The 25,598-nt window shown below is 48.2% G+C and overlaps 1 protein-coding gene across 5 annotated transcripts in view; it reads right to left on the minus strand.

The window, feature by feature from the left end:
• Window positions 1-25,019, minus strand: part of YPEL2 (yippee like 2) — a 66,528-nt gene extending 41,509 nt beyond the window's left edge. For 2 of the 5 annotated variants that reach the window (XR_013406407.1, XM_015119122.3), the window contains exons 1-2: window positions 24,850-25,019; window positions 4,884-5,197 (exon numbers count right to left, since the gene is read on the minus strand). Coding sequence is in view for 4 of the 5 variants with exons in the window: in XM_015119122.3 (XP_014974608.1) it covers window positions 4,884-5,000 (117 nt within the window). In the remaining variant the exon portion in view is untranslated. Of the gene's footprint in view, window positions 1-4,883; window positions 7,208-8,761; window positions 10,451-23,967; window positions 24,193-24,286 lie in introns of those variants that run through there. The other 3 variants (XM_028836255.2, XM_028836257.2, XM_077970915.1) reach the window with 3 other exon arrangements.
• Between the last annotated feature and the right edge of the window lie 579 nt (window positions 25,020-25,598).

The raw sequence follows: 25,598 nt of genomic DNA on the forward strand, positions 1-25,598 counted from the left end.
AATGAGATGATCCGTAATTCTGGAAATTCCGTATTTGTCACCAGAAGATAATCTGACCTATAGATCTCATATAACAATAACGTAAATAGTTTTGGAGACTGAGCAAAAGGTTTCCTCATCCCGCCTCCATCAGATACCCCTCTACAGCACCCTACAACTCCTTTCCTCCAGGACCCAGAGCACTAAAGCAACCGTGTGTTGGCATGAAGTCACAAGGCCCCAAAGTGGGTCTGTGATAGAATAATCCAATTTATCCTTCCTAAATGGCCTACTCCACAATGCCATTAAGGGGTTGGCAGGAGAGAGGCAAAGGGAGGATGACAGACAGAACATTTTCATACAAAAGCTTTGTGAAGACCCAGGTTTCCATAATAGATTATGTCCACTAAAATGAGTGTTTAGATTATTCTCACTAGGGCTGGCTACTAACTGTTCCAAGTGAAGCTATTATTATTTTATAACCAAAGTATATTTTTATACTAGGGCTTATATGTACCATTAGGGAAGAAACAATGTGAGCAATTCCTCATGCCAACTCAAAATACCTCTGCATGCAAACACTCCAGCATTTAGACCATAACATCCCCTAAGAAAGAAATTGTAGGATGCCTTGGCACATTCCCTAGATAGTTCTGTCATCAATTCAAAGAGCTTTTCCCTTTATCCTCTTTACCATTTTACAGAGAAAATGCCATGTTACCTTTCTTTTTTTTTGAGACGGAGTCTCGTTCTGTCGCCCAGGCTGGAGTGCAGTGGCAGGATCTCGGCTCACTGCAAGCTCCGCCTCCCGGGTTCCCGCCATTCTCCTGCCTCAGCCTCCCGAGTAGCTGCGACTACAGGCGCCCGCCACCTCGCCTGGCTAGTTTTTTTTGTATTTTTTTAGTAGAGACGGGGTTTCATTGCTTTAGCCAGGATGGTCTCGATCTCCTGACCTCGTGATCCACCCGTCTCGGCCTCCCAAAGTGCTGGGATTACAGGCTTGAGCCGCCGCGCCCGGCGCCATGTTACCTTTCTACAGACACGCTTGGCTTGCTATTACCCCTTCTCATATCCAACTCTTGTGCCTCAGGTACCAAGTGAACCCATCTTAGCCAAACTAAAACTCGTTGGTGTCAGGCAGGAATAATTCCCTCCAATCCACCCCCTTGCCTTTCTGTTCTTTTCTTTTGGACAGTAAGGCCAAGAGAAGCAAACAGACTACTTTATATTTACATAGAGGTTTGTGATTTGCAAACCACCCACACATCCATGATCTCATCTGAGCCTCATAACAATGCAATGAGATAAACCTGCTCCCCTAGTAAGGTGTATGCCTACTCCTCAGGACTGTTATTGGGATAGCACACCATGAGCACACACTAGGTGCTGGCTGCTAGAGACATCTGCTATGGTCTGAATGTCTCCCCAATATTCATATGTTGAAATGCTCACCCCAAAGATGATGGTAGGAGGAGATCAGGCCTTTGGGAGGTGATCAGGTCATCAGGCCAAAGCTCTTGTGAATGGGATTAGTGTCCTTATAACGAGGCCAGAGAGAGACCCTTCCCTTCTACTGTGTCAGATTAAGTGTGAAGGAGCTGTCTGTGAACCAGAAAGCAGGGCCTCACCAGACTGAATCTCGTGTTGTCTTGAACTTGGACTTCCCAGCCTCCAGAACTGTGAGAAATAAAGTTCTGTTGTTTACAAGCTAACTAGTCTATCATATGTTGTTTTAGCAGCCCTAATGGACTAACACAGCATTAAACATAGTAAATATTATTTTACCCATTTTATGAGCGAGAAACTGAGGCTTGGAAGTTGGACAGCTGATTGCACGTAACTAGGCCTCTAGGGATCTAGAGCAAGCTATGAAGGTAGAAAGCCTGGTACGGGATTCTTTCCGCCACCATGGCAATACAGACTCCATTTGTTTTTAAAAACTTTGTAACTCTACACTTCCATTAGGCTTAGGCACACTGATAGAAGGGAGCCTGAAGTTCCAGTCCTAGTCCCAGTTCACTGCTGGTCACACACTCAGACCTTTGTATCCCCTTCTTCATAATGAAAGCACTCATTTTTTTTCTCTTTTTTTCTTTTTCTTTCTTTCTTTTTTTTTTTTTTTTGCACCAAACGAATGTCAAGCTTTCAGATGAAAGGCCCTATTACCAGTACAAAGTATCATTTAATTACACTGCTGATCCAGCTCCAGTTATCTGCTTCCCAGCTCCTAACTCCCACTGGGCAGATTCTGAAACTGCATAGGAGATTAAGTCAAGAGAGGAGAACAGGAGAGACATTCTCTCCTTGAACTTTCTTAAATGGAAGAGGAGGGGGGGAAAATGAAAAGAAAGGCCTATTTTCCAAGGAGGAGGCTGGGGCAATGATCTTTCCATTAGGCAGACCTGCATAAGAATCTATAGATTATTTAACGCCGGGGGTGGCTGTGGAGTGAAATAAAGGAACCTTTGTGCAATGCCAGCCGCAGCTCCCTCAGCTCTCCCCACAGCCAGGCATTTCACCCAACCCTTTAAATCATCAAGCTCTAATGCACCCCATCTGTGTACCGGCCTGAGCCAATGAAACTGAAGCCTGTGCTGACTTTGGCCTGGACTTGTGAATGAGCCTTTCTGCCCCAAAAGGGACAGGAAGGACATGAGGCCAACAAAGTATTTTTTTTTTCTCATTACTTGTCTTCTCCAAGGCTCAACCTCCATCTATTCATTTATCATTTACTGAGATCTTGCTATGGGTCAGGTTCTGACCCTGAGACGTAAAGCAGATATAGGCCATGCCCAAGGACGTAGAAGAAGAGCTCAGGAGAAAGGAGTGAAGGAGGGAGGTGAAGAAGAAGGGACACTCTTGACTAAGGCACACAGCCCTGAAACACCCATACCTGCATATTCAGGGAATGTGGCTTGGTTCCGAGTGGCTAAAACAAAGTGGAGAGCTGGCTGGAGACCTAACAAAAAAGTCATGACTCTGCCAAATTGTCAAAGGCCCTGTACACTAGGCCAAAGAGATAAGACATAAATTCTGAAGGCCATTACCATCTCCACATACTCAACTTCTGCCCATTTTACAAGGCCCAGATCAAAGAACCACCTCCTCCAGCAATCCCTCCTGAACACCCACTCAAAGTAATCACTCTTCTCTGAACCTCTGATTTGACATCTTGGACAAGTTTTATGAGTTTCAGCTTCTTCATCCGCATAAAATATGACTCATGTCACCTACCTTAAAGACTTCATACGAAGGTTAAGATAACATTTATAAAGTGTCAAGCTGCAGTTTTTAGTACATAGAGGGTGCTAAAATACCTTATTGGTACCTCAATTTCTTATGATACATAGCACTGGTTCCCTGTATTAAAAAAATGATGCCTTGGCTTTCCCAGTAGATACAGGCAAATAATTTCTCTAGAGATTTCAAAAAAAAAAAAAAAAAAAAAAAAAAAACCGACAACTCACAATTCCCCTCCAACTTTGCAAACCCAATTCCAACACCCAAGAGACCAACTCCTCTCTTCTCTCACTGACACCTTCTCACATTCAAACTTCCAGACTCAAGGGGTTCCCCAAAATTCAAAGGGAAGCTGAGAAGGAAGCTAAAGGCTGGCTGAAATGTAAGCAGCGTAAAGGAGAGGAATTAACAGAACCATAAAGAAAAGAAAGTGGGGCAGATTCACAAGTCTGGCCAGAGGATAGGACTCTAAGGGGCTGTATGCTTCAAGCTCTGTGGTCACCTTAGACCCTGGAGAATAGGCTAGAATAGGGAGTTCGGTCCTCAGGCCTGATTTGAAAAGCCTTACTACTACAGATGTGGTTATTTGGGCAGCCTTCTTCACCTCCTAGGTCAAATCAGCCAGCTGGAGAGGACTGTTCTACAAGAGCTGACTAGATCCTTCATTCCTCTCTGGCTGGGGCTACCAAACCAGAGACAAAGAAAGCAACAGCCACCTTTTCCAGCAGGTCTTGTAAACAGATGAGGAACACTGATTTAAAAACAAAACAAAAAACTTCATCTGGGTCTGTGTAGAGGTGGGTTGGTTTGTTTTTACTTTAATGGTGTGAAGTCCTGGTTCTGGGTAAAGATGCTTTTGTAAGGGAAAAGTCTCCCATGATCTCTTTCTCTTTGTCGTGCAGCCTAGTAAAACCTGTTTCTCTTCCCCTGGGAATCTAGGGCCAGGAGGGAAGCAGTTCCCCTGAGAACGCTGCCTGAAGGATCCATTTCCTGAATTGCACAACTGGCATGTTGGTTTATTTACTTAATAATCCCCCAGCCCCATCTTTAGAAAGCAGCTGCCTAAGCACCTCAGGAAAAATCGGCTTCCATTCTTCTGATCATGATCAAATGTCATGCCATTATTACCTCATGTATAAGCCCTAAAGGCCCCCACAGGCCAGACGGTCTGCTCTTCAACAAGCCACTTTTGGTCCCTGCCAAAGGCCACCCACTTTAGTAACTCCACAGTCTTACAACTTCCTGGGGGGCTCTCTCTTCTTGCTAAGGAACCCCTCTTACAAGACATCCTCCTGCTTTCTTAGAATTCACCTTCTGAGCAGGGAGCACTCTTCACTCTTCGTCCGCCAACCTAAACCAAGCAAGCTGAGAGCACAAGGCTCCCATCCATCCCCAGCCCTTCCCTTTTCTGGCCTGCAAGCTGCCAGCTCCCAAAGCCTCCAACAAGGATGACACCTCATTTCCAAAATAACAAATTAAACTACTACTCTGTCCCTCCAACTCAGAGTTACTTTTCAGTTGAGCGAGACAGTCATGTGGGTCAGCCCTCCCTGTACAAAGATGGAGTACAAATATTCTTGAGAGAGCCTGTAAACCTCTGCAACCTTAAGAGCACTAAGCGCCCTCCCCAAGGTAGGCAAGGAAGGCCTGCTGGAAACATGTACCTTGGAAATTAGTTCATCATGATTGGCCAAGTGAGCTCTGCAGTGAATGCAGCTGTAGGTCCGGTGGCAGGAAGGCAGATATGCCTGGAAAGTCTTTGATCTTGTCATCTTCACCATTGGCGCTGCTGAGTGTGGGGTGAACTCTGGGGCAGCCCACGAGGCACTCCCACAGGATGGGTCGCACGGGAAACACCGGAAGACACAGGTAAAGGCCGTGGTTTGGCAGCGGGTGGGTGTGGGGCAGGCTCCACACACTGGTGATGTCTTCGGCAGAAGAACCCTCACGCGGAGGTCTAGGGCTAGTTCTCAGCAGCCTGTAACATCAAGGAAAGAGGACTGACATTGGCTGATGGAGCAGGGCTCCCTACAAAGCAAGCAGAATCCAACTGCTACCCATGAAGAAGGCAACACTTACAGGATCAAATGACCCACTTCTCTGTTCCTTGTATTATGCCCAAGATACCTAATGAATGAGAAAGAAACCACTGGAGACTCCAGTCTCGCTGCTTTTCTGGAGTGGGAAGTTCAGTATCATCCCAGCAGTTTCATTAGACACCCAGCACATGCATTATCATCATTCCCAGGCAGCCCTAGATAACATCAGGCTTGAAGATGTGCTACCACCTACAGCCCCAGGGAGAGGACTCCTCAGGGCCCCCTCTCCTGAGCCAACCAAGGCAAGTGGTTAAAGGAGAAGGAAAAGTTTAGCCTCTAGAGGTTCACCACATCCAACAGTCACACCTGGGTTTCTCATCCATTTCCAGATGTCGAGAGTCCAATGCTTGAAGCCATCACCTGCAGAGGCAGCAAACCCCACACTCCAGGCTTTGCTTTAGAGATTGAGCATGGGATATAAAGGATCAAGTTCCCAATCAGCGGGATCCCTAGTGGTAAGCCAGCTCTTTCCGAAGAAGTGATTCTCTCTGCAATACACCTCACTCAGAAGTAAATAGTACATTATTTTTTTAAACCAAATGAATGAAATCGATGGCATAATCAGAATCCTGCATCTAAAATTCACAGTAACAGTGAATTTTACCAGAATTCCTTCCCAGCCCTTTGACTTCCCATTATCCATCCCATAGTACCATACATCTTTTCTACCACAGCCTCAGCTCTTTTACTGGGAACCAAGGACACTGAGAAAGCGAGGTGGTGCCAAGGTAACTAAGTGAGCAGCGAGTCCAAATAAAGGTCTGAGGGCAGGGCCACAAGGTCTAAGACTCCTCTGCTTCTCTGTGGCTCACCTGCCTGAGGCTTCCGCACCTGCTATCCCCTGGGCTTCACTAATAGGGGTGGTGTTTCCACTTGCCTACCTCCCAGGAGAGTGGGGAGTGTTAATTAACACCTGCGTCATGCTTTGAAGATAAAATTATTTAGGGAGATGGGGAAGGAAGATAAACAAAATCAGATCTTCCTGGCTGGACTACGTCTGGGATCCATCTGGATCTTTAGAGAAAGCCTGCAATTCATCATCCTCTTTTTCCTCTAAACCTCCCTGGAACCAAATCTTCCAAAGCAAAGCTGCCGTCTTCCCTGGAATCCTTCCCACCAAAGCAGTCACTGAGGCCGCCATACTTCTGGGACACTCTATATCGTCCTGAGTGGCCAACAGCACTACCTAGCACTAGGCTGAAGGACAGTATCAGTCACCACCCCTTATTCCACAGTGAGAGCACTCCTCTTCTGCAGCCCTGAGCCAAGGAGGCTCCACATGCAAAGCGGCCAATTATATGTGAGTTATCTGACTGTTGAAGGGATTCAGATCTCCAGGGGCCAAGGTACGATGTCGCCCCTGCTCAGCCTCCCACCTCTAGTTTTAAAGATGTAAAATCAGGTTATAGTGAACATTATAGCAACACTTGAAGGAAATGGAAGTGGGAAATAATTCTCTCGGCTTTGCCTCAGAGTTAGGCCTGACCATCACAGGAGATAGGATGAAAGATACATAAACTTTTGATCCAGAACCCCTTCATCACACCCTGGGCACACTCTGAGTAGCAGGTAAGGTGAATGACAAGACAGTCCACAGAAGACCAATGCATAGTGTTACAGGTAGAAAGGTGGTAGAGCGAAGCACTCCGCTTGGAGTTTCCTGAAATACCCTCAACCTTCCTTTTTCCTTCTTTTTTGAGACAGTCTCACTCTGTCTTCCAGGCTAGAGTACAGTGGCATAATCTTGGCTCACGACAACCTCCGCCTCCCGGGTTCAAGCAATCCTCCTGCCTTAGCCTCCCAGGTAGCTAGGATTACAGGTGCCCACCACCACGTCTGGCTAATTTTTGTATTTTTAGTAGAGACGGGGTTTCACCATGTTGGCAAGACTGGTCTTGAACTCCTGACATCAGGTGATCAACCCGCCTCGGCCTCCCAAAGTGCTGGGATTACAGGTGTGAGCCACCGCACCTGGCCCTTCAACCTTTCTAATATTCCTGTTCCATTCTCAGGATAGACAGCATGTCCAGGAAAGGAAGGGGTGGTGAGTTAGAGAGTAAGGAAATAGGAAAGACAGGCAGGGGAAAACAAGCAGTAGGTTTCCCCCAGGCCAAATGCTGCTGGAGTCCACAGCCTTAGCTGCCCGCTGGGGAGCACACAGAACACCAGACCCATTCGTCTTACACAAACACAGAGGGGAGAAAAAGAAACAATGACCTGGCTGCCAGTCTGAGTTTAGAGAGCAGATACAGAGTCTGTTTTCTTAGACATGCAGACAGCTTCTAAATTATGCATTTCCCCAGAGTAGAATTATTTCTTCTCTCACTTCTCCTCTGAAGGAAACCCCCAAAAAAAGTTTACAGGTAGAAGTTTCTGGTTATGCTCAGCTTCAAATCTGAATCCCAAAACTTATTCAAAGCTACCTTCTGTGAAATAAGCATTTCTCGTTTGTATTAAATGCGAGTGTGTCACACACACACACACACACACATGCACATTCCATCCTTACCACAGCTCTGAACCTAAAAAGACAAGAGAAAAATTTACCACATAAGCAATGGCCCAGGCTGTCTGGTGCTAGAAAGGCTCTGGAAGGCCTAGACAAGAGGCCTTAACACTTCGCTGTGGCAGGGTCACTCTGCTCCCCATTGCTCTTAAATATGAATAAACAGGCATCCTAGGGAGCGGACTCAGTTCCTAAGAAGAAAAAAGGAAAAGCCAGGTGTGGTGGCTCACACCTATAATCCTAGCACTTGAAACAGGATTGCTTGAGCCCAGGATTTCAAGACCAGCCTGGACAACACGGCAAGACCTCATGTCTACAAAAAAATTAAAAAATTAGCCAGGCATGGCTAATAAAAAATTAGCATGCGCCTGTGATCCCAGCTACCTGAGAGGCTGAGGCAGGAGGATTACTTGAGCCCAGGAGGTTGAGGTTACAGTGCACAGTGTTCACTCCAACTGCATTCCAGACTGTGTCACAGAGCATTAAAAAAAAAAGAAGAAAAGAAAAAGGGAAGAAAAAGTGGCTTGCTGAAATATGAATCTTGTTCAACTGGTACAGGACAAACTAGAAGAAATGAGAGGAGGTAAGTAGAAAGCAAAGAGAAGCAGGATCAAGAAAGGCCTATAGGTCCAGGGGCAGTGGTTCACGCCTGTAGTCCCAGCACTTTGGGAGCCTGAGATGGGCGGATCATGAGGTCAAGAGATTAAGACCATCCTGGCCAATATGGTGAAACCCCATCTCTACAAAAAATACAAAAATTAGCCAGGTATGGTGGCACACACCTGTAGTCCGAGCTACCTGGGAGGCTGAGGCAGGAGAATCACTTGAGCCTGGGAGGCGGAGCTTGCAGTGAGCCGAGATCACGCCACTGAACTCCAGCCTGGCAACACAGCGAGACTCCGTCTCAAAAAAAAAGAAAAAAAAAAGGCCTGTGGGCTGAGAAAGGGGAAAGCAGGCTGCATGAGAGGAACAAGCTGAGAGGTGGGGACCAAAAACTCATCATCTGCATTGTCTTCTTCCCTTTTAAGCAAAAATTTTAAAAGCTTCTCGGGTCAATTCTCAGGAAAGAAAATTGATTTTTTTTTTTTAAGGAAGAAATTAAGAGTATGGAGTTGAACTCATTCTAATTTTTGAACTTTAGCCCCTGTTAATGGTGCTTCATGAATCCAACTCACAGAACATAACCGTGGAGTCTAAATTGATTCCCAACAATCATCAAATGAGCTTGATATTTAAAAGCCTCGGGGCACATGTGCAAATGAAACACCATTTTCAGTGAACTAATAATCCATCACGTTGGAAATTAAAGGAAGATTTGCCGCTGCCCCAGCTAGCTTACAATGAGCAGCACGGAAAGAAAATCCATGTGAGATATTACGATTAAAAACAAAGATCTTCGATACAACACCTCGAGAGCCAAATGCACACAGAGCACATGCCAACCTGGCCAGCACCACCCGCCCCCGCCTCCCTGGCCAACAGGCCTTCCCCACAAGGGAGTAATTGCCGCTGAAACTCAAAACAGAACCTTCTGAGTGCCACCAGGATGGAGGGGAGGGAGGTGGGACGCTTTCGTTAAGTGAGGATTGATGTGGAAACAAGGCTGGACCACCACATGCCGAGCCACGGAAACTGACCCGAGAAGTGGGACTCTCTACAGGAAGGACACGAGACAAGGCTGGTCCCAAGGCAGGCCTCTGTGTTGTTGTTTCCATGGGGTGTCTGAGAGGAGGTGAAGACTGGAAAAGAAGTGGGCTCTGGACTCACACAAACCAGGTCCTCTCCTTTCTAGCTGCGTGATTCAGCAAGTTACAAAAACACCCTGATCCTCAGCTTCCCCATCTCTAATAAGATCAACCTCCACAGGGTTCTACGTGTTAAGTGAGACTGTCTCAGTGCTTACACAGAGCTGGTGCACAATACACACCAAAATTTTATCTATTATTTTTAATGGCCAACGGGGGGCAAAAACAGATGCTGCTGCTTAAAAAAAAAAAGAAGAAAAAGGAGAAGGCCTGCGAGTTCAGACAGACACAGAGTTTGGGGTCCTTTGGGAACATCCTATTTTTCCTCTTTCCTATTTATGTTGAACTAGATGCCTGTGTGTAGCCAAATTCCAGCCTGCCCCTTCCATTAGGATCCTTTAACTTGTCTTCAAGCAGCTCTTTGAGATGGTACCACTGGGACATCTCCCCAAATCTAGAATTCTCTTTTCAAGATGAGACAAAGCGGCAATAACATTGGAGGAACCACACACATGTGTTAGTACTGAGGTCCTTCTAAGAGGTGCTTCCTCAGTGGCCATGCTCTCAACAGCCCAAAGGTAAGCATCTCTGACTTATACAGCCCTGGCAGGCCATTGGGCCTCTTTCCCCCTTAAATCCACCCACTGCATGCCAGCCAGTGTTGTCTATTTAAAAAGGAGATTTGACCATGTCATCACGCTTACAGCCTTCAGAAAGGCAACACAGAGCAGTGGTTAAAAAGACAGGACCGGCTGGACACAGTGGCTCACGTCGATAATCCCAACACTTTGGGAGGCTGAGGCAGAAGGACTGCTTGAGGCCAGGAGTATGAGACTAGCCTGGGCAACATAGTGAAACCCTAAAAAAAAAAAAAAAAGAAAGAACCTGGAACTAGTTGCAAATCCCAGCTCTGTCATTTACTAGCTGTGTGACCTTGGACAAATTACCGAGCCTCTCTGGGCCTCACTTTCCTCACAAAAAATAGAGACAATAATATCTACTTCATATGGCTCACGTGAAGATGAACTAAGTTAGTAGAAAAGTACTAAGCATATGTGCCTGGCATGTAGTAACCATATAACACATTCCAGGTGTGTATTACTACTGATGCCCATGCATAGCTTCGGACTCAACTCATCCTCTACACCTTATCATCCTCCATCTCCATTTATTGAAATGACATTTAAGAGTCTACCACGTGTCAGGAACTCTTTTGTTGGAGGCATGTGGCAACTTGTACCACTCCTTGTAGGTCCCCTCAATACACCACGCTTACACTCCATGCTTCCATGGTTTTGCTGATGCCACTCCTTCAGACTGATACAACCTTCCCATCTCTCCTCACAAGGCCCTTACTTGACCATTGAAACTCAGCTCAAATGTCACCTCAACACTGGGCTTAGTGGCCTCTCCTGTGTTCACCTCCATCTTAACCCTACTGAAATCGAAATTACCCTTTCCTGCCTCTGTATCCTCTACTAGAGGTAGGCTCCAAGAATCATCTTTGTACTCCATGAACTCAGCAGCACAGGGCACACAGTAGAGGCTAAACACCATCACTGAACTGAACCTCCTCTGCTTCCCACTGGCTGCCCACTGGACAGGTCCACCTACCTGCACAGGCAGCAAATGTGATGAGGACCCTCCCTCCCTCTCCAAGCAAGGAGGAAGGAGGCGAACTTACTCTGCATCCCCAGACTCCATCTAACCCAATTCTCTCCTCACCACCTCTACTCCCATCCTGTGCTGGGATGCCCAGGAAAACCACAATTCCTGGGTGCCACTCAAAGGCCTGTCATTGGCATCCATGCCTATTCTTTACATTGCTGGTCTAGGTTTAAAAACAAACAAATTAAAAACTCTTAGAAAGCCTGAAAGGGACCTTGTGCTAACTTTAAGGACAGGAGGGGGCCGGGCGCGGTGGCTCAAGCCTGTAATCCCAGCACTTTGGGAGGCCGAGGCGGGCGGATCACAAGGTCAGGAGATCGAGACCACAGTGAAACCCCGTCTCTACTAAAAATACAAAAAAAAAAATTAGCCGGGCGCGGTGGCGGGCGCCTGTAGTCCCAGCTACTCAGGAGGCTGAGGCAGGAGAATGGCGTGAACCCAGGAGGCGGAGCTTGCAGTGAGCCGAGATCGCGCCACTGCACTCCAGCCTGGGCAACAGCGTGAGACTCCGTCTCAAAAAAAAAAAAAAAAGGACAGGAGGCTAGGAACGTAACTAAGTAGCCATAGCCTGTCCCAACATCTGTGAAGAACGAAAGCAGCCCTGGCTGAATGGTGGTGGCAGCAGAAAGGAGGAGGCAAGCCACTTCTGGGAGTGGGAGACAGAAAAAAGGGAGAGGTGGAATCACGAGGGAAGGCCTTTATACTGGGAGAGTTGTCCTCCTTCCCCATCCTACTCTCCCCAGAATCCGGAGCCTAGAGCAGACAGCACAGAGAGACCTGTGCCCACCCAATGAGAGAGGTGGGCAGCAGTGCTGCCCAGCGGTTAAGAGTGCAGGATCTAGAGGTGGGTGGACTTGGATTCCATCTTAGTTCTTCTCACTAGCTACATTACCACTGGGCAAATTGCCTGAAAGGAGATAATAATAGTGCCTACCTCCTGCAGGAGACAGAAGGATCAAATGAGATAATGCAATTGGAGCATTCAGCACAGCACCCAGCACATGGTTAATACTCAATAATCCTGATTAGCTACAGTCACCCTTACCAGTGAGGGAGAAAAGGCACAGGAATTGTTCCTATTCACAAGACCAAAAGGAACAGTGTTCCTGCCCCCAGGCTGACTCAGGGTGGTTAGGAGGTTAGCGCCTAAACTAATCGACTTAAAGGTACATTGTGGTTTAAGAAGGCTTCTGTGGCTTAGCTGGGGACCTGATATTATTGCTGTCGTTCCTAACACAGACCACTCCATCACTTACTGTACTGAAAAAGTTATCTCTGTGGTCTACACTGACTGTACTAATCTCAGGACAGGGCCACTGCTGAAACTTCTCTGAAAACTCTCTATTAAAGCTGCCAAGGAGCTGATGTGCAAGACCCACAGGAAAACCATCACTTTCTAGATACCTCTTTTACAGCACTGGAACCAGGTGGGACTTCAAATCCACCCAGCTGGTAATAAAAACCAGCTTGGATACTCAAGAAACCATGCTCCTTCATAAACAAAACCAACCATTCATCTCAACGCTGGATGCAGGGTCTAGTCTTGGTTTCAGGAGGGTTATATGTCCGAGGATAATCCTACATGATCTCTAGAATTCTTTCAGCCTTTAAAGTCCTGGTTCCATGTAGTAGTGATGCTCTGCCTGCCGAATCTTGCCTCAGGGGAAAGTATCCCTCTGTCAACCTTCAAAACATCAGGTCAGTGGCGGTATTAGATTCTCACAGGAGCGCGAACCCTATTGTGAACCGTGCATGCCAGGGATCTAGGCTGTGCGCTCCTTATGAGAATCTAACTAATGCCTGATGAGCTGAGGTGGAACGGTTTCATCCCAAAACCATCCCCCACATCCGTGGAAAAATTGTCTTCAACGAAACTGGTCCCTGGTGCCAAAAGGTTGGGGACCACTGCTCTAGAGGAATGGAAGAGCCACAGAGACTTCTGGCAACGCTTCATGAATATCATTTATCATAACCAGGATTTTGAGTCAAAACTACGGGCAGTCTCCAACACGCCAAGTTCAAACACTAATACTTTTTTTTTTTTTGAGACGGAGTCTTGCTCTCTCACCCAGGCTGGAGTACAATGGCGTGATTCTGGCTCACTGCAACCGCTGCCTCCCAGGTTCAAGCAATTCTCCTGCCTCACCCTCCCGGGTAATTGGGATTACAGGCGTGTACCACTATTGCTGGCTAATTTTTTATTTTTAGTACAGATGGGGTTTCACCAAGTTGGCCAGGCTGGTCTTGAACTCCTGACGTCAGGTGGTCCACCTGCCTCAGTCTCCCAAAGTGCGGGGATTACAGGTGTGAGCCACAAACACTAATACTTTAGAATGCCAATACTATTTGGCCGTGGTGCTGCCTTCAGCTGCTTTCATCTGAAATGCTCCTTAATGGGCTTTACTGTGTTTCTCTGGATTCTTCTCCTACCTCTCTGTTTGAGCCTCTATCTCCTGGCTATTCTCCTTCCATCGTTCTTGGAAGTGCTTCTGCCAAGTGCCTCTGACTGCTTGTTCCCCTGGGCCTTCTTACCCACACCCTTTCAAGCCTTCTAAACTTGTGCCTTCTACTCCTGAACCCTTGAACCCTTTATAAAGGATGTCTCCACACTGGGCACAGTGGCTCATGCCTGTAATCCCAGCACTTTGGGAGGCTGAGGTGGGAGGATCATTTGAGCCCAGGAGCTCAAGACCAGCCTGGGCAACACAGTGAGACTGCTGTCACCTTCATTCCAATTCTGTTCCTTCTTCCAGTTGCCCAAGTAGGAAACACCCTTTACGCTTTCCCTTCTATGTCATACTTCATTTGTCCCCTAGACAGTTGGTTCTGCTTCTTAGATGCACGCTCCCATTGCCACCCTCAGTCACCAGCAGCAGCACTGTGAACCCCATCCTCTCTCATCCTGGACTACTGCGACAGCTTCCCACAGGTCTCCCTGACTCAGCTCTTACCTCTCCAGCCCATTCTAGAATTCTATTTATAAAACACAACCTGATCACACTCTCTCATGTTTCAAAACCTCCAGTGGTTTCCTAGCAGCTTACAGGATGTGGTCCAACCCTTCAGGTGGCACTAAGAGCCTGGGCCCAACTCTTCTTATATTGTCATCACCTCCCCGCCCCACTCCAAACCTTTGCTTCCTACAGATCAAGCTCAGTCGTTATCCTGTGCTCCTTACACTATTCCAGCTCCTGCAACGCCTTACCCTACCTTCTCTGCCTACCTTATTCTTCAAGGAATGAGTAAATGCCTGCTCATCCCTTAACACTCAGCTCCAGTAGGACACTAGCAGAGCTGGTGGTCCCTTCTCCCAGCACAAAAAAAGTTTTCTCTGGAATGGCATTTTATCACACTGTTCATGAGTCTCTATCCCCATCAGACTGGGAACTTCTTGCAGTCAAAGGTCCGGCCTTCCAGATCCCCCCAACCCCACCCGCAGTGGTCTCTCCAGGACTCACAGCCCCAGCATACTGGAGATCCTTGATAAATGTTAACTGAGTAAAATGAATGGCCATCAGTGAAACCACACTGCCACGTAAAGCTGGTATTTTTAAAATCGCCTTATTTAGTTTGCCACTATCCAGTACATTTAAAATATCCAATCTGGGCATTACACAGGACTCACACACCATTAATGCTCTACAAAGTTAAAAAGCCAGTAAACGCTTGTGATGCCAACTCATTTGGGCTGGCAGATGGAGTCTGAAATTCAGTAGGGCCATGAAATCATCACTCAGCTGAGCCACACCACGCGAGCCTCTGATGCTTTTACCTGGCTGCTGTCTGACAGCAGAAACGTTTCCTGCTCTGCCCTTCAGACAGGCTGTGTATGCCCTCCTTGGGTTAGCTCCCCAAGTGACCCTCCCACGTGGGCAGGGACGTCTAGACCCCTAGAGAAACTCTTAGAGTTCCAACCTAGGCGTCTTCTTCCAAGATGGTCCCCACAAAACCCCCAGGACAGTCTGAGCTGCTACCCTAGGCAAGAATGAGTCACAAAAAAATGAAGTGTCAGATTTGATTCAGGCCAAGAAGGCGAGCGATCCCTCAGCCCTGCCTTGACTATGCAGACGAGAGAGCCAAATGTACCCTCATCCTCCAGCCCCAAGAGACTGCCGCCCTTCAACACCAGTCCTTCCTTTTGTATTTGATCATGCTCAGAGATGATAACCCTGGTTAAAACAAAACAAATAGATTTTTCCCATGATCTGTGACCCAGAGAAAAATCTGGTCCATCTCTCTGTCCCCAGACAGGGTTATACTTGAAGTATAATGAAAAATAGCCATTTACAAGATCTATGAAGAAAACAAGGTCTTGGGAAATAGGGTAAGAGATACGGCCTATCTTCAGAAGTTACTGTACTAGGGAACTCTCCCCCTGGCCTCATCCAGCCCTAACCAAGTCAGGCTCCCCTATGCCACACATATAGCACTATCCATAGCGGTAATTTTACTGAGGTGATTATTTGATTGTCATCTGTGTTTCCCACACTCAAATATCTGCTGAATACACGAATGTGTTGTAGACTCTGGGCACTGTGTGACCTTGATTTCTCTTTAAACTGCTGGTCCCCCAGGGCACAGCTGGGGCCCCAATTAGCTACAAACCACCCAACCCAAATCTGCCAATACAATTCTGTTGTTCAGCTGTCAGCATGCCTTTGGCTTTCTGACTTTAATCTCCCAATTCAAATCCAAAACTCTAGACTCTGACATCTGTGGCTGGGCTCCCCGCCTTTCCGCAACGGGAATTTGGAAATTGAACTTTTTAAAAACTGAAGAGCAAAAAAGGGAAGAGGCACTTTCAAAAGGTTGATTGTATGTCTAAAGACCAAGTCATCGCCAGCCTAAAGTTGGAAGTTATTTTGTTCTGGGAATTATTAAACTGTCATCCAGTGGTGCCATTTACTGAGGGAGAGGAAAGCGGGTGGCGTGGGAAAGGGAGACTCTACAGCACATTTCTGGGTTTCTTCTCTGAATGGGAATAGCAGAAAGATTTTAACAAGAATCTAAGTCCCCCTTCCATTCTCCTTCTTAAAGGTGCTTCCACCACGTGCCTCTGATCCTTTGAGGCCCGGCAAATGCACGCAGCCTGTTCATCTTTGTAAGACGCTTTCCCGGCTCCCCCCCCCGCCGCCCCCCCCCCCGCCCCGCCCCGGCGGAGTTTCGCTCTTGTTGCCCAGGCTGGAGGGCAATGGCGCAATCTGGCTCACTGCAACCTGCGCCCCCCAGGTTCAAACAATTCTCCTGCCTCAGCCTCCTAAGCAGCCGGGATTACAGGCACCCGCCACCACGCCTGGCTATTTTTGTATTTTTAGTAGAGACAGGGTTTCGCCATGTTGGCCAGGCTGGTCTGGAACTCCGGACCTCAGGAGATCAGCCCGTCTCGGCCTCCCAAAGTGCTAGGATTACAGGCGTGAGCCACCGCGCTTGGCCTTTTTTTTTTTTTTTTTTTTTTTTTTTTTTTTTTTTGAGACAGAGTCTCGCTCTGTTGCCCAGGCTGGGGTGCAGTGGCTCAATCTCAGCTCACTGCAAGCTCCGCCTCCCGGGTTCCAGCCATTCTCCTGCCTCAGCCTCCCGAGTAGCTGGGACTACAGGCGCCGCCACCACGCCCGGCTAATTTTTTGTATTTTTAGTAGAGACGGGATTTCACAGTGTTAGTCAGGATGGTCTCCGCCCGCCTCGGCCTCCCAAAGTGCTGGGATTACAGGCGTGAGCCACCGCGGCGGCCGCCTTAATTTTTTAAAGTTCCGCAAATTGGCCGGACTTGGTTTTCAGCTCTTGTTGTACCTCCCGGCTAATGAGGTATCTTAGCTTTAAGGCTGCAGTTAAGTGTGGGGATAACATTTCCTCAAATCCTAACAGAAACAAAGAGCCCTGCGAGCACAACAAACTGCAAGCCCTATTTAAGTTAGGTTTATGTAATGCGCACGTTTATACCATTAACGTAACCAGTCCTGAAAGTTAATTCATTTCTCTCTTGTGGTCCATTTGGCAATGGGTCTATTTAGGGAGGGACCCCCAACAGACAAAGACCAAAGTGGTAAAAGCAGAAACAAAGCGGTGGGGGGGCGAGGGTGGGGGACGGGCGCACAGATACCCTGGATGACATAAGCCGGGGCAACACAAACAAAGGAAAAAGCAAAAATAGAAAGAACAAGGGGAAGGGGGCCAAAAGCCAAGGCTGCTTGGTAGCTCCTGCCAGAGGATCAACCACAACCTCAGTGGTTTCCAGACCTCAGACATGTGTGGGGTTGGCTGCTTTAGAAGAACCTGAGAAACAGGGCCGGGCGCGGTGGCTCAAGCCTGTAATCCCAGCACTTTGGGAGGCCGAGACTGGCGGATCACAAGGTCAGGAGATCGAGACCATCCTGGCTAACATGGTGAAACCCCGTCTCTACTAAAAATACAAAAAACTAGCCGGGCGAGGTGGCGGGCGCCTGTAGTCCCAGCTACTCCGGAGGCTGAGGCAGGAGAATGGCGTGAACCCGGGAGGCGGAGCTTGCAGTGAGCTGAGACCCGGCCACTGCACTCCAGCCTGGGCGACAGAGCGAGACTCCGTCTCAAAAAAAAAAAAAAAAAAAGAAAAAAAAAAGAAGAACCTGAGAAACAGGTTTTCAGGGGTTATTACTATTTTCTTGTTTTTGTTACAAATTCCCCATCCTGAAAATTCTGATTTTGTAGGCCTTTAGTGGGACGAGGAATTCTTAAGGCAGCCAGCTTCCAGAACCCCTAGAGATAGCCTCCCTCCTGGGGACACCTATGATCTGAGGCAATTAGCCATTGTGTAGCGCTCTTCACCATTACTATGAATGAAGTCACAGTCCACTCCCATGGAGTGCTCTATCTGCAGCCATGGTAGCTGAGAACTACATCCCAGCGCCCTCTTTCCCCATCTCACGGGCTTACTGAACATTCCCCATACTCTCCCTCTTATGTTCACGCCTCGGTGCCTTTACACACAACTGTTCCCCATGGAATGTTTCTGCATGTGTAAATCCGCTTCATTCTTCACCAATCCATCTCGAAAATAGGGATCAAATATTCCTGATTGGCAGGATCTGTTCCATGCCTACACTAATTTGCCCCAGGTACTCCTGAACAGAACGCCTTGAGAAAACAAAAAACAAATCACTAGAAAGGTATTTCCTAGAATTAAAAATTTCACATTGGGTAAAACAAAGCCACTTTCTCTGGTGCAACTAAACTTGGCCACAGAAGATCCTGTTTGAGCCTCAGTGGCACCCATCTGCCAAATGGATGTCAAACCTTCCTTTCCCAGTGAGAAACAGACAAAGGAACTCCAGACACTGGAGGGTAACCTCATTTGGAGCCAGCAATCCAGTTTCGAATCAAAGCCACTCAGTCTAGACACACTGCTTTTAAGACCAGGGGAGGGCTGACTGCTCTGTAGCTCAGGAAACCCAGGTGTTGCTGACCCATCTAGGTAATAGGAATGCAGGTGGCAGTGCTGCACCTCGCAAGCAGAATGCTGCTCTGCCTCGTTGCAGAGAGAAGGTAGACTCTGCCTAGAATGGAGACATGGGCTATTTAGGGTTTAGATGAGGAGCTGGTATTGTTCCAGAATGTGCAGAAGTAGGAAGAGGCCTTGGTCTGAGAAACAGAAGGTATGGTTTATAGCTTCCACTTTGCCCTAATTAGCACTATGTCTTAAATCAAGTCCTTTTTCTGTTTGAACCTCAATGTTTATATCTCTAAAATTTTAACACCTAAACAGATTTTAATGCCCAACCCAGTATATACCTAATTAATAGAAAATAAAAATTACAAGGTTAACAGTGGAAAAAAATAGGATGCAGAGCCCTACATAGTCACTAAAATCAAGCTACAGATTTGGCTCTGTACTTCCTGGTAGCCAAAGCAAAAAGAGAAATATGATGCTATAAATTTCCAGTTTCCACAAAAGATAAAGCATACCAGGTTTTCACCAGAGGCAAAGCTTTTCAGAGAAACTACGTTCTAAAAGCGTTTCTCCCATGAACTTCTTAAAGGGGGCATTGAATCTGTAGCTAGTCTTCAATATAAACCCTTATAAGAACTACAGTAACAAGTTATGTAAAGCTATTTCTGACAGACACTGAAGCTCAACTCAGTAAAAATAACAATGGAGGGGTTGACACAATGGCGCATGCAGATGGCCCAGCTTAATCAAGTCTAAAACCAAGAATGCCACAGGAGCAGATAGACAACATGTCTTCCAAAAACTTCCGTAACTATTACTTCTTCCAGGTGGATGTTGGGCAGCGGTCAGTGTGCGAATAGACGGTTTCTAAATTCCATTCCAGTTCAAATAGATGTAAGTGGCATTTTCAGTCTTCACTCACTTATAGTAAGAAGTCCTTCTCTGAACCCACCACACACTGTCCACTCCCAAATCAATGGATTGAGAATGGATTCCTCTGAGCCAGAGAGAGGGGAATCCACCTATTAATATTAGTGCTGTTATTAATAGCTAGCACTGAGTGCTTAGGTGCCAGGCTCTGTGCCTGGCTTCCCCTGCAGTCTCATTTAATCCTCCCATCAGTCCTGTGTGATGCGAACTATTATTAGTATCATTTTACAAATAAGGAACAAAGATTTAGAGAATTTTAGTAGATTGCCAAGGTCACAGAGCTAATTATCCAGGTCTTTCTGATTCCAAAGTCCAGGCTCTTAGCCCCACATATAGTGCCTCCTGGTATTAATGAAATGTGATTACTGATAGAAATGCTAACATTTGTTAGAAGAAAACAAACAGTGAGGCCTAGAATAAGGTTACTGGGGTAGATAAGAGTTGTTTATTATTAATAACAACAAAATAACAATGGAGCTTTTGGAGCCTTTGCCAACCTATAAATGGAATAAAGGAATGAAAACTATTGTGAAAAGCAGACATAGTGCAAATGAAAGTAATTCTGAGAATACTATGTTATCCCAGAAAAACAGAATTATCTTTTCCTCTTCTCTTAAACTATATTTCTTCCTCTAGAGATTCTAAACCTTGGTTCTCTTGGTCATTCATGCATTCAACCAACAAATATTTATCCAGTGTCTACTCCACACCAAGCACTTTTAGCAGTAAGCAAGACAGAAAAGCTCTCAAGCTTCCGTGTCGGCAAACAAGTAGATAATATATTTCCAGACGGTATTAAAGTGCTTTGAAGAAAATAAAGTTAAGGGGATTAAGAGAGGCTGAGGGGCAGAGAAGGGAGGAGGAGCTGTTCTAGATAACTGGTCGTCAGGAAGGAGCTCTGAGAACCAAGTGAGAGTCAGCCATGCAAAAATTTGGAGAAAGAGCCAGGCCTGGTGGCTCATGCCTGTAAACCCTTGTCAGAGGCTGAGGCAGGCAGATCACCTGAGGTCAGGAGTTCAAGACCAGCTTGGACAATATGGTGAAACTCCGTCTCCACTAAAACTACAAAAATTAGCCGGGTGTGGTGGGGTGCGCCTGTAATCCCAGCTACTTGGGAGGCTGAGGCAGAAGAATTGCCTGAACCAGGCAGGCAGAGGTTGCAGTGAGCAGATCATACCACTGCACTCCAGCCTAAGCAAGAGCAAAACCCTATCTCAAAAAAAAAAAAAAAAAAAAAAGAAAAAGAAAAAAAAGAAGAAAGAAAAGAAAAATTTGGAGAAAGAGCATCCTGGAAAGAGGTACTACCAGTAGAAAAGCCCCATGACAAAAATAAGTATGGCATGTTTCAGAAACCTCAAAAAGGTGAGCGTTTCTCAAGCAGGAAGCAGCAGAGTGGACACAGTGGAGATTGGTAAGAGATGAGGCAGAAGACAGGGGAGTAGGTGGTGCCTACAGGGAAAGGAATTAGATTATATCTGAAGGACAATTTGCCATTGGCAAATTGGCGACAAGGGAATAGCATATTCTGTTTTACTTTTTTTTTTTGAGACGGAGTCTCGCACTGTCGCCTAGGCTGGAGTGCAATGGTGCAATCTCCGCTCACTGCAACCTCCGCCTCTCAGGTTCACCTCAGCCTCCCGAGCAGCTGGGACTACAGGTGCCCGCCACCACGCCTGGCTAATTTTTTTTTTTTGTATTTTTAGTAGAGACGGGGTTTCACCGTGTTAGCCAGGATGGTCTCCATCTCCTGACCTCGTGATCCGCCCGCCTCTGCCTCCCAAAGTGCTGGGATTACAGCGTGAGTCACCACGCCCAGCCTCTGGGGTGTACTTTTAAGATCACCAGTGTTATATCCACAGCTCCCAGGTAAACAAACCCAGGCAGTACAATACTTGACAGACTCAAGTGTATCACCTTTTGTTAAGGACAATGTCACTGAAAACTAACAACTCTAAAAAATATCTTTAGCCTGCAGGGCCTGGCTGGCTTTCCATCATTACAGGCTCAAGTTGAAAATTATGCTTCTTTCTTTTCCAAAACTTTATACCTTTTTATGCTCAGGGGAATGCAGTTGTCAGAGCACCTAGTGGTTTGCGTGACAAACACTAAGGAAATGCCAAGATAATTTACAATGGGAATTGATCACATCCTCCATCTGAATCTCACTTCAACATCTCTTCCTTCTGGCTTTTCCAATCCTGGGACATCTCATCCCTTGCCATCCTTTTGTTGCTTTTTCTCCATATGCTCAAAACTAAACATTCTGAATGTGAGCTGCTTGGCCAAACTGAACATTATTAAAGGTAATTTTTAAAATCCCATGATTAATGTTCCCATAAGACACACCTTTAGCAAGAAGGGCTACGGTTGAACTTCAATTTGGATAAAGTCCTTTTTGAAGCTAAATCGTAGCTTTCATTAATTCAAATAAATGTATCCTACCAATATGTCTGGACACAATAACTAAGAGGGAAAAATCTAACCTGTGGCTGCATCAGGTGTGTGTGTGTGTTTGTGCCTGAAGGCAGAGATAACAGCATCAGAAACTGGAGGCCTAACAAGATTCACCTGCACTCAGGGACTGGGCCATTACAATGGGAAGTAACCAGGACTGGGGTAGCCCAGGAGGTATGGGAACTTGTGCCTCTTGCTAAGACCTGATGGTAGACAAAATCCTGACTCCTCACCCCCCTTCCCCTCAAATAAAAAGAGTTACCAGCCTGCCTTTCCCCCAGGCTACACAGTCTGGATACTAAACAAAATCAACCTTTTCTTTAGCTGGCCAATTGTGAATCCCCCAGGCACAATGACTATGTGGCTGCCTGCAAAACCGTTAAAAATCATTAAGACAATGAAAAATTCACATAATCTATGAACAGCACAGCAACACTCACGCAACTCATTGGCACTACTCACATCTCCAACCCCCACACACCTAGAAACATCTCCTGGTACACAACACTGTGCAGCAGCCCTCAAACAGGCTGGAGTGGAGAGCGAGGGATACCAGTCTCTTAAAGCCAACTGGTTCATGGCAGTTGAGAAGAAACAATACTGTGTCCTTAGACTTTTCAAAGCCTAAGCCAGTGTGATTGGCAGCTGAGTGATTTTGGGATTGCAGAGTATGGGGTCACATACCTGACTGCACTTCAGAGCCAAGTAAATACCTTTCACTGTTCCCTGCCTCCAGTTCCCACTAGATCAGGGGCTCTTATCAAGCACCTGCATCACAATCTCATGGGTCCCTTTGTAAAAATGCAGATTCCTGTGGCCCACTGAAAATAAACATCTGCCGAATAGCCTGACAAACTGTATTTTTAAACACGACCCAGGTCATCTTTATACACGTTTTAAGTTTGAGGACCTCTGCCCTAAAGCGATGCTTCTCAAACTGTGGGTCAGGACCTGCTTGGTCAGGAAATCAAATTAATGGGTCGTAACCAGCAGTTGATTATTTTTTAATGAAGTAGAAAAAAAAAAAAAAAACTTTAAAACAGAGCACACTGCAGGTAGAAAGGGTAATTATTGTTCTCTGAAACTTATTTCAGTTACAGACCTGTATGCACTGCAGGTCTCACTCAAAGTCTGAAAACCACGCTCCTAGAGGGAAGAAGGAAAACGGTTTTCTTGTGCATGGTGTTTATTTTCCATTTTCCACCCCTAACTCCAAGCATCTTGATTTTGGTTCAAGCACAGAAATACCAAGACAGATCCAAGAAATGCTATCATTGAATGTTAACCTGCCGCGGCAAAGCCCAGCTGAGGAAGGGGATGAGGCTCCCACTGCACTCCTGCCTGAGACCCGATCATGGAGCTGGGGACAGGGGATGGTGCCAAGGGGGAAGTCTGCACAGCTCTCCCCAGGCTGGGCCTGTTTCTGGGGAAAAGAACTTGCAGCCACTCAAAACACAGTTTAGAAGAATGAAAATGTTCCTCACCGGAGGCAAGACTCAGTCACTCACAGGCCAGGTGGCCCCCAGAGCCAGGAGAGCACGGGGGAGCAAAAACCATGTGAAATCAAGTCCCACCCCAGAGCCAGTGAGGTGGTTTACCGAACTTCTTGCACCTCTAATGCTCCGTAAGGCACAGGAAAGCTGACCGCTACCCTTCTTACCCAATGCTTTGGGACAAGGAAGAGCAAGGAAGGAAGGGCAGGGAGAAAAAGACAGCTGCCTCGTTAGCCTTCAGATTCACCAAAGGCAAGGACTCACTCAAGAGCCTCCCAAGTTGCAAGGACAGCAAAATCAGCAGAAAAGCCAGAAAGCAAAACCCCCGGAAAGCTTCGGAGCAGTTCCCTGGGGCCATTCACAGCGGCGGGACTGGAGGCCGGGAGAGGGTGCAGCTCCGCACTAAGCGGAGGAAAACGGGACACTCGCTCACCTGGCTTTTTAAACTCTCGCACAGAGGTAGCAATCTTCTGGACAAGAAGTCCAAAAGAACAGGTGTCCCCCACCCCTGCACGCCCCCAAGACCGGAGGAAAGCCCACCACTCTGGGAAAGACACCAGAGGAGGTCGGCGGCCAACTACGGTAAACTGGAAGTGGCGAAAGGTCGGGGCCGCCCCTAAGCGCCAGCTCCGGGGAGGCGCTCGCGGCAGAGGCCCCCGCGTTCCTTTGGGCAGGACTTCGCGCCCACCCCCTTGGCAAGGACACCGGGGAGGCGCCAGGACGCGGCCAGGCAGGAACTCGACTGCGGTTACCTCGGTTCGGGCCGGGGCCGACGACGCGCTCCGAGAAATTTCGACGGCGCCCAGTCCCACAGTGGGAGGCCCCCAGGGCGGTGCCCTGTGTCCAAGTGTCCCCAGGACTCTCCGAAGGAGACGCGGCGTCACGAGTGGACGGAGGGCGTCTCCAGCCCCACCCGGACCCCACGGAGTCCGAACCCGCGGGGACGACGCGGAGGAGGAAGCGGCGATCCCAGCTCCGCGCCCCCACCCCAAACCTGGCCCCGCAGACTTGCCCGGCCCCTGCCGTGCGTCTTCCACCCCGACCGGGGGTCCCGCGCCCCGGGCTCTCAGTGAGCAGCCGCGGGCCCGGCAATGTTTGTAAACAAACCGGTCACGTGGCCCGGCTGCGGCTCCCCGCCCCCGGCGCCCGCGGCCCCCACGGGGACCCCACGCGGAACCGAGAGCGCCGCACCTCCAACCCCGCGCAGGCCCGGCCGGGGGAGTCCGGGGTCCGGGGCCGGGGACCCAGAGCCCGCGCTGACAGTGCGCCCCACGCCCACGCGCGACCAGCCCGCGCCGCACTCCGGCGCACTCACCCGGCGGCAGGCGGCCCCGTCCGGCCAGCGCGGGGCTCGGCTCCGCGGCGGTGCGCAGCGGCGAAGCGCGGCCCGGATGGGGCTCGGGCTCCCGGCGCGCTCTTAAAGCCACAGTCTCCGCCACTGCCGCGGCCGCCACTCCGCATCCCTCCGGGTCCGGGCCGGGGGCTACCCCGTGACGGACGCACCCCCGCGCCTATCCCCTCGACTCAGCACATAGCAACACGCCGCGGGTTGGCCGGGCGCAGCCGCAGCCCATCCGCGCGGAGCCAATCATCAGAGGACGGAACTCCGCCCCCCGCTTCCCCGACCGCCCACTCCCCCACCCCTCGGCCCGGCCCGGCTTGGCCTGGGCGACAAGAGTGAGGCTGGTCCGGGTCCCGCCCGTCCGGGCAACTTGCCGGAGGGGCAGGGACCCATAGAGACAAAGCTGGGTGGGCTGTCAGCGCCTAGGAGGGCGCTGTTTATTTGGGTTTGGGGTTTGTCCCCAGGGCAGGGCTGGGATTCCCAGAACCTGGGTTGTATTTGGGGGCGGGGGGATTTGCAGTGCTTCTCCTTGGAGGCTCAAGATAGTCATTCCTTTCTTACTTTTTAAACCTCGCCCTAAGCCATAGCTTAAATTACCAGAAGTGGCCCTCAGGACCCGGGGCAATTGAATTTAAAACGATAGTCCCGGTTCCACCCAGCCCACCCATGCCCTGCTCAGAAGCCATGCATTTCCCCTCTTCTCTCTTTCCTGCTAGTAATTT

Source organism: Macaca mulatta, chromosome 16 (assembly GCF_049350105.2).
Source record: "Macaca mulatta isolate MMU2019108-1 chromosome 16, T2T-MMU8v2.0, whole genome shotgun sequence".
NCBI classification, from domain to species: domain Eukaryota; kingdom Metazoa; phylum Chordata; class Mammalia; order Primates; family Cercopithecidae; genus Macaca; species Macaca mulatta.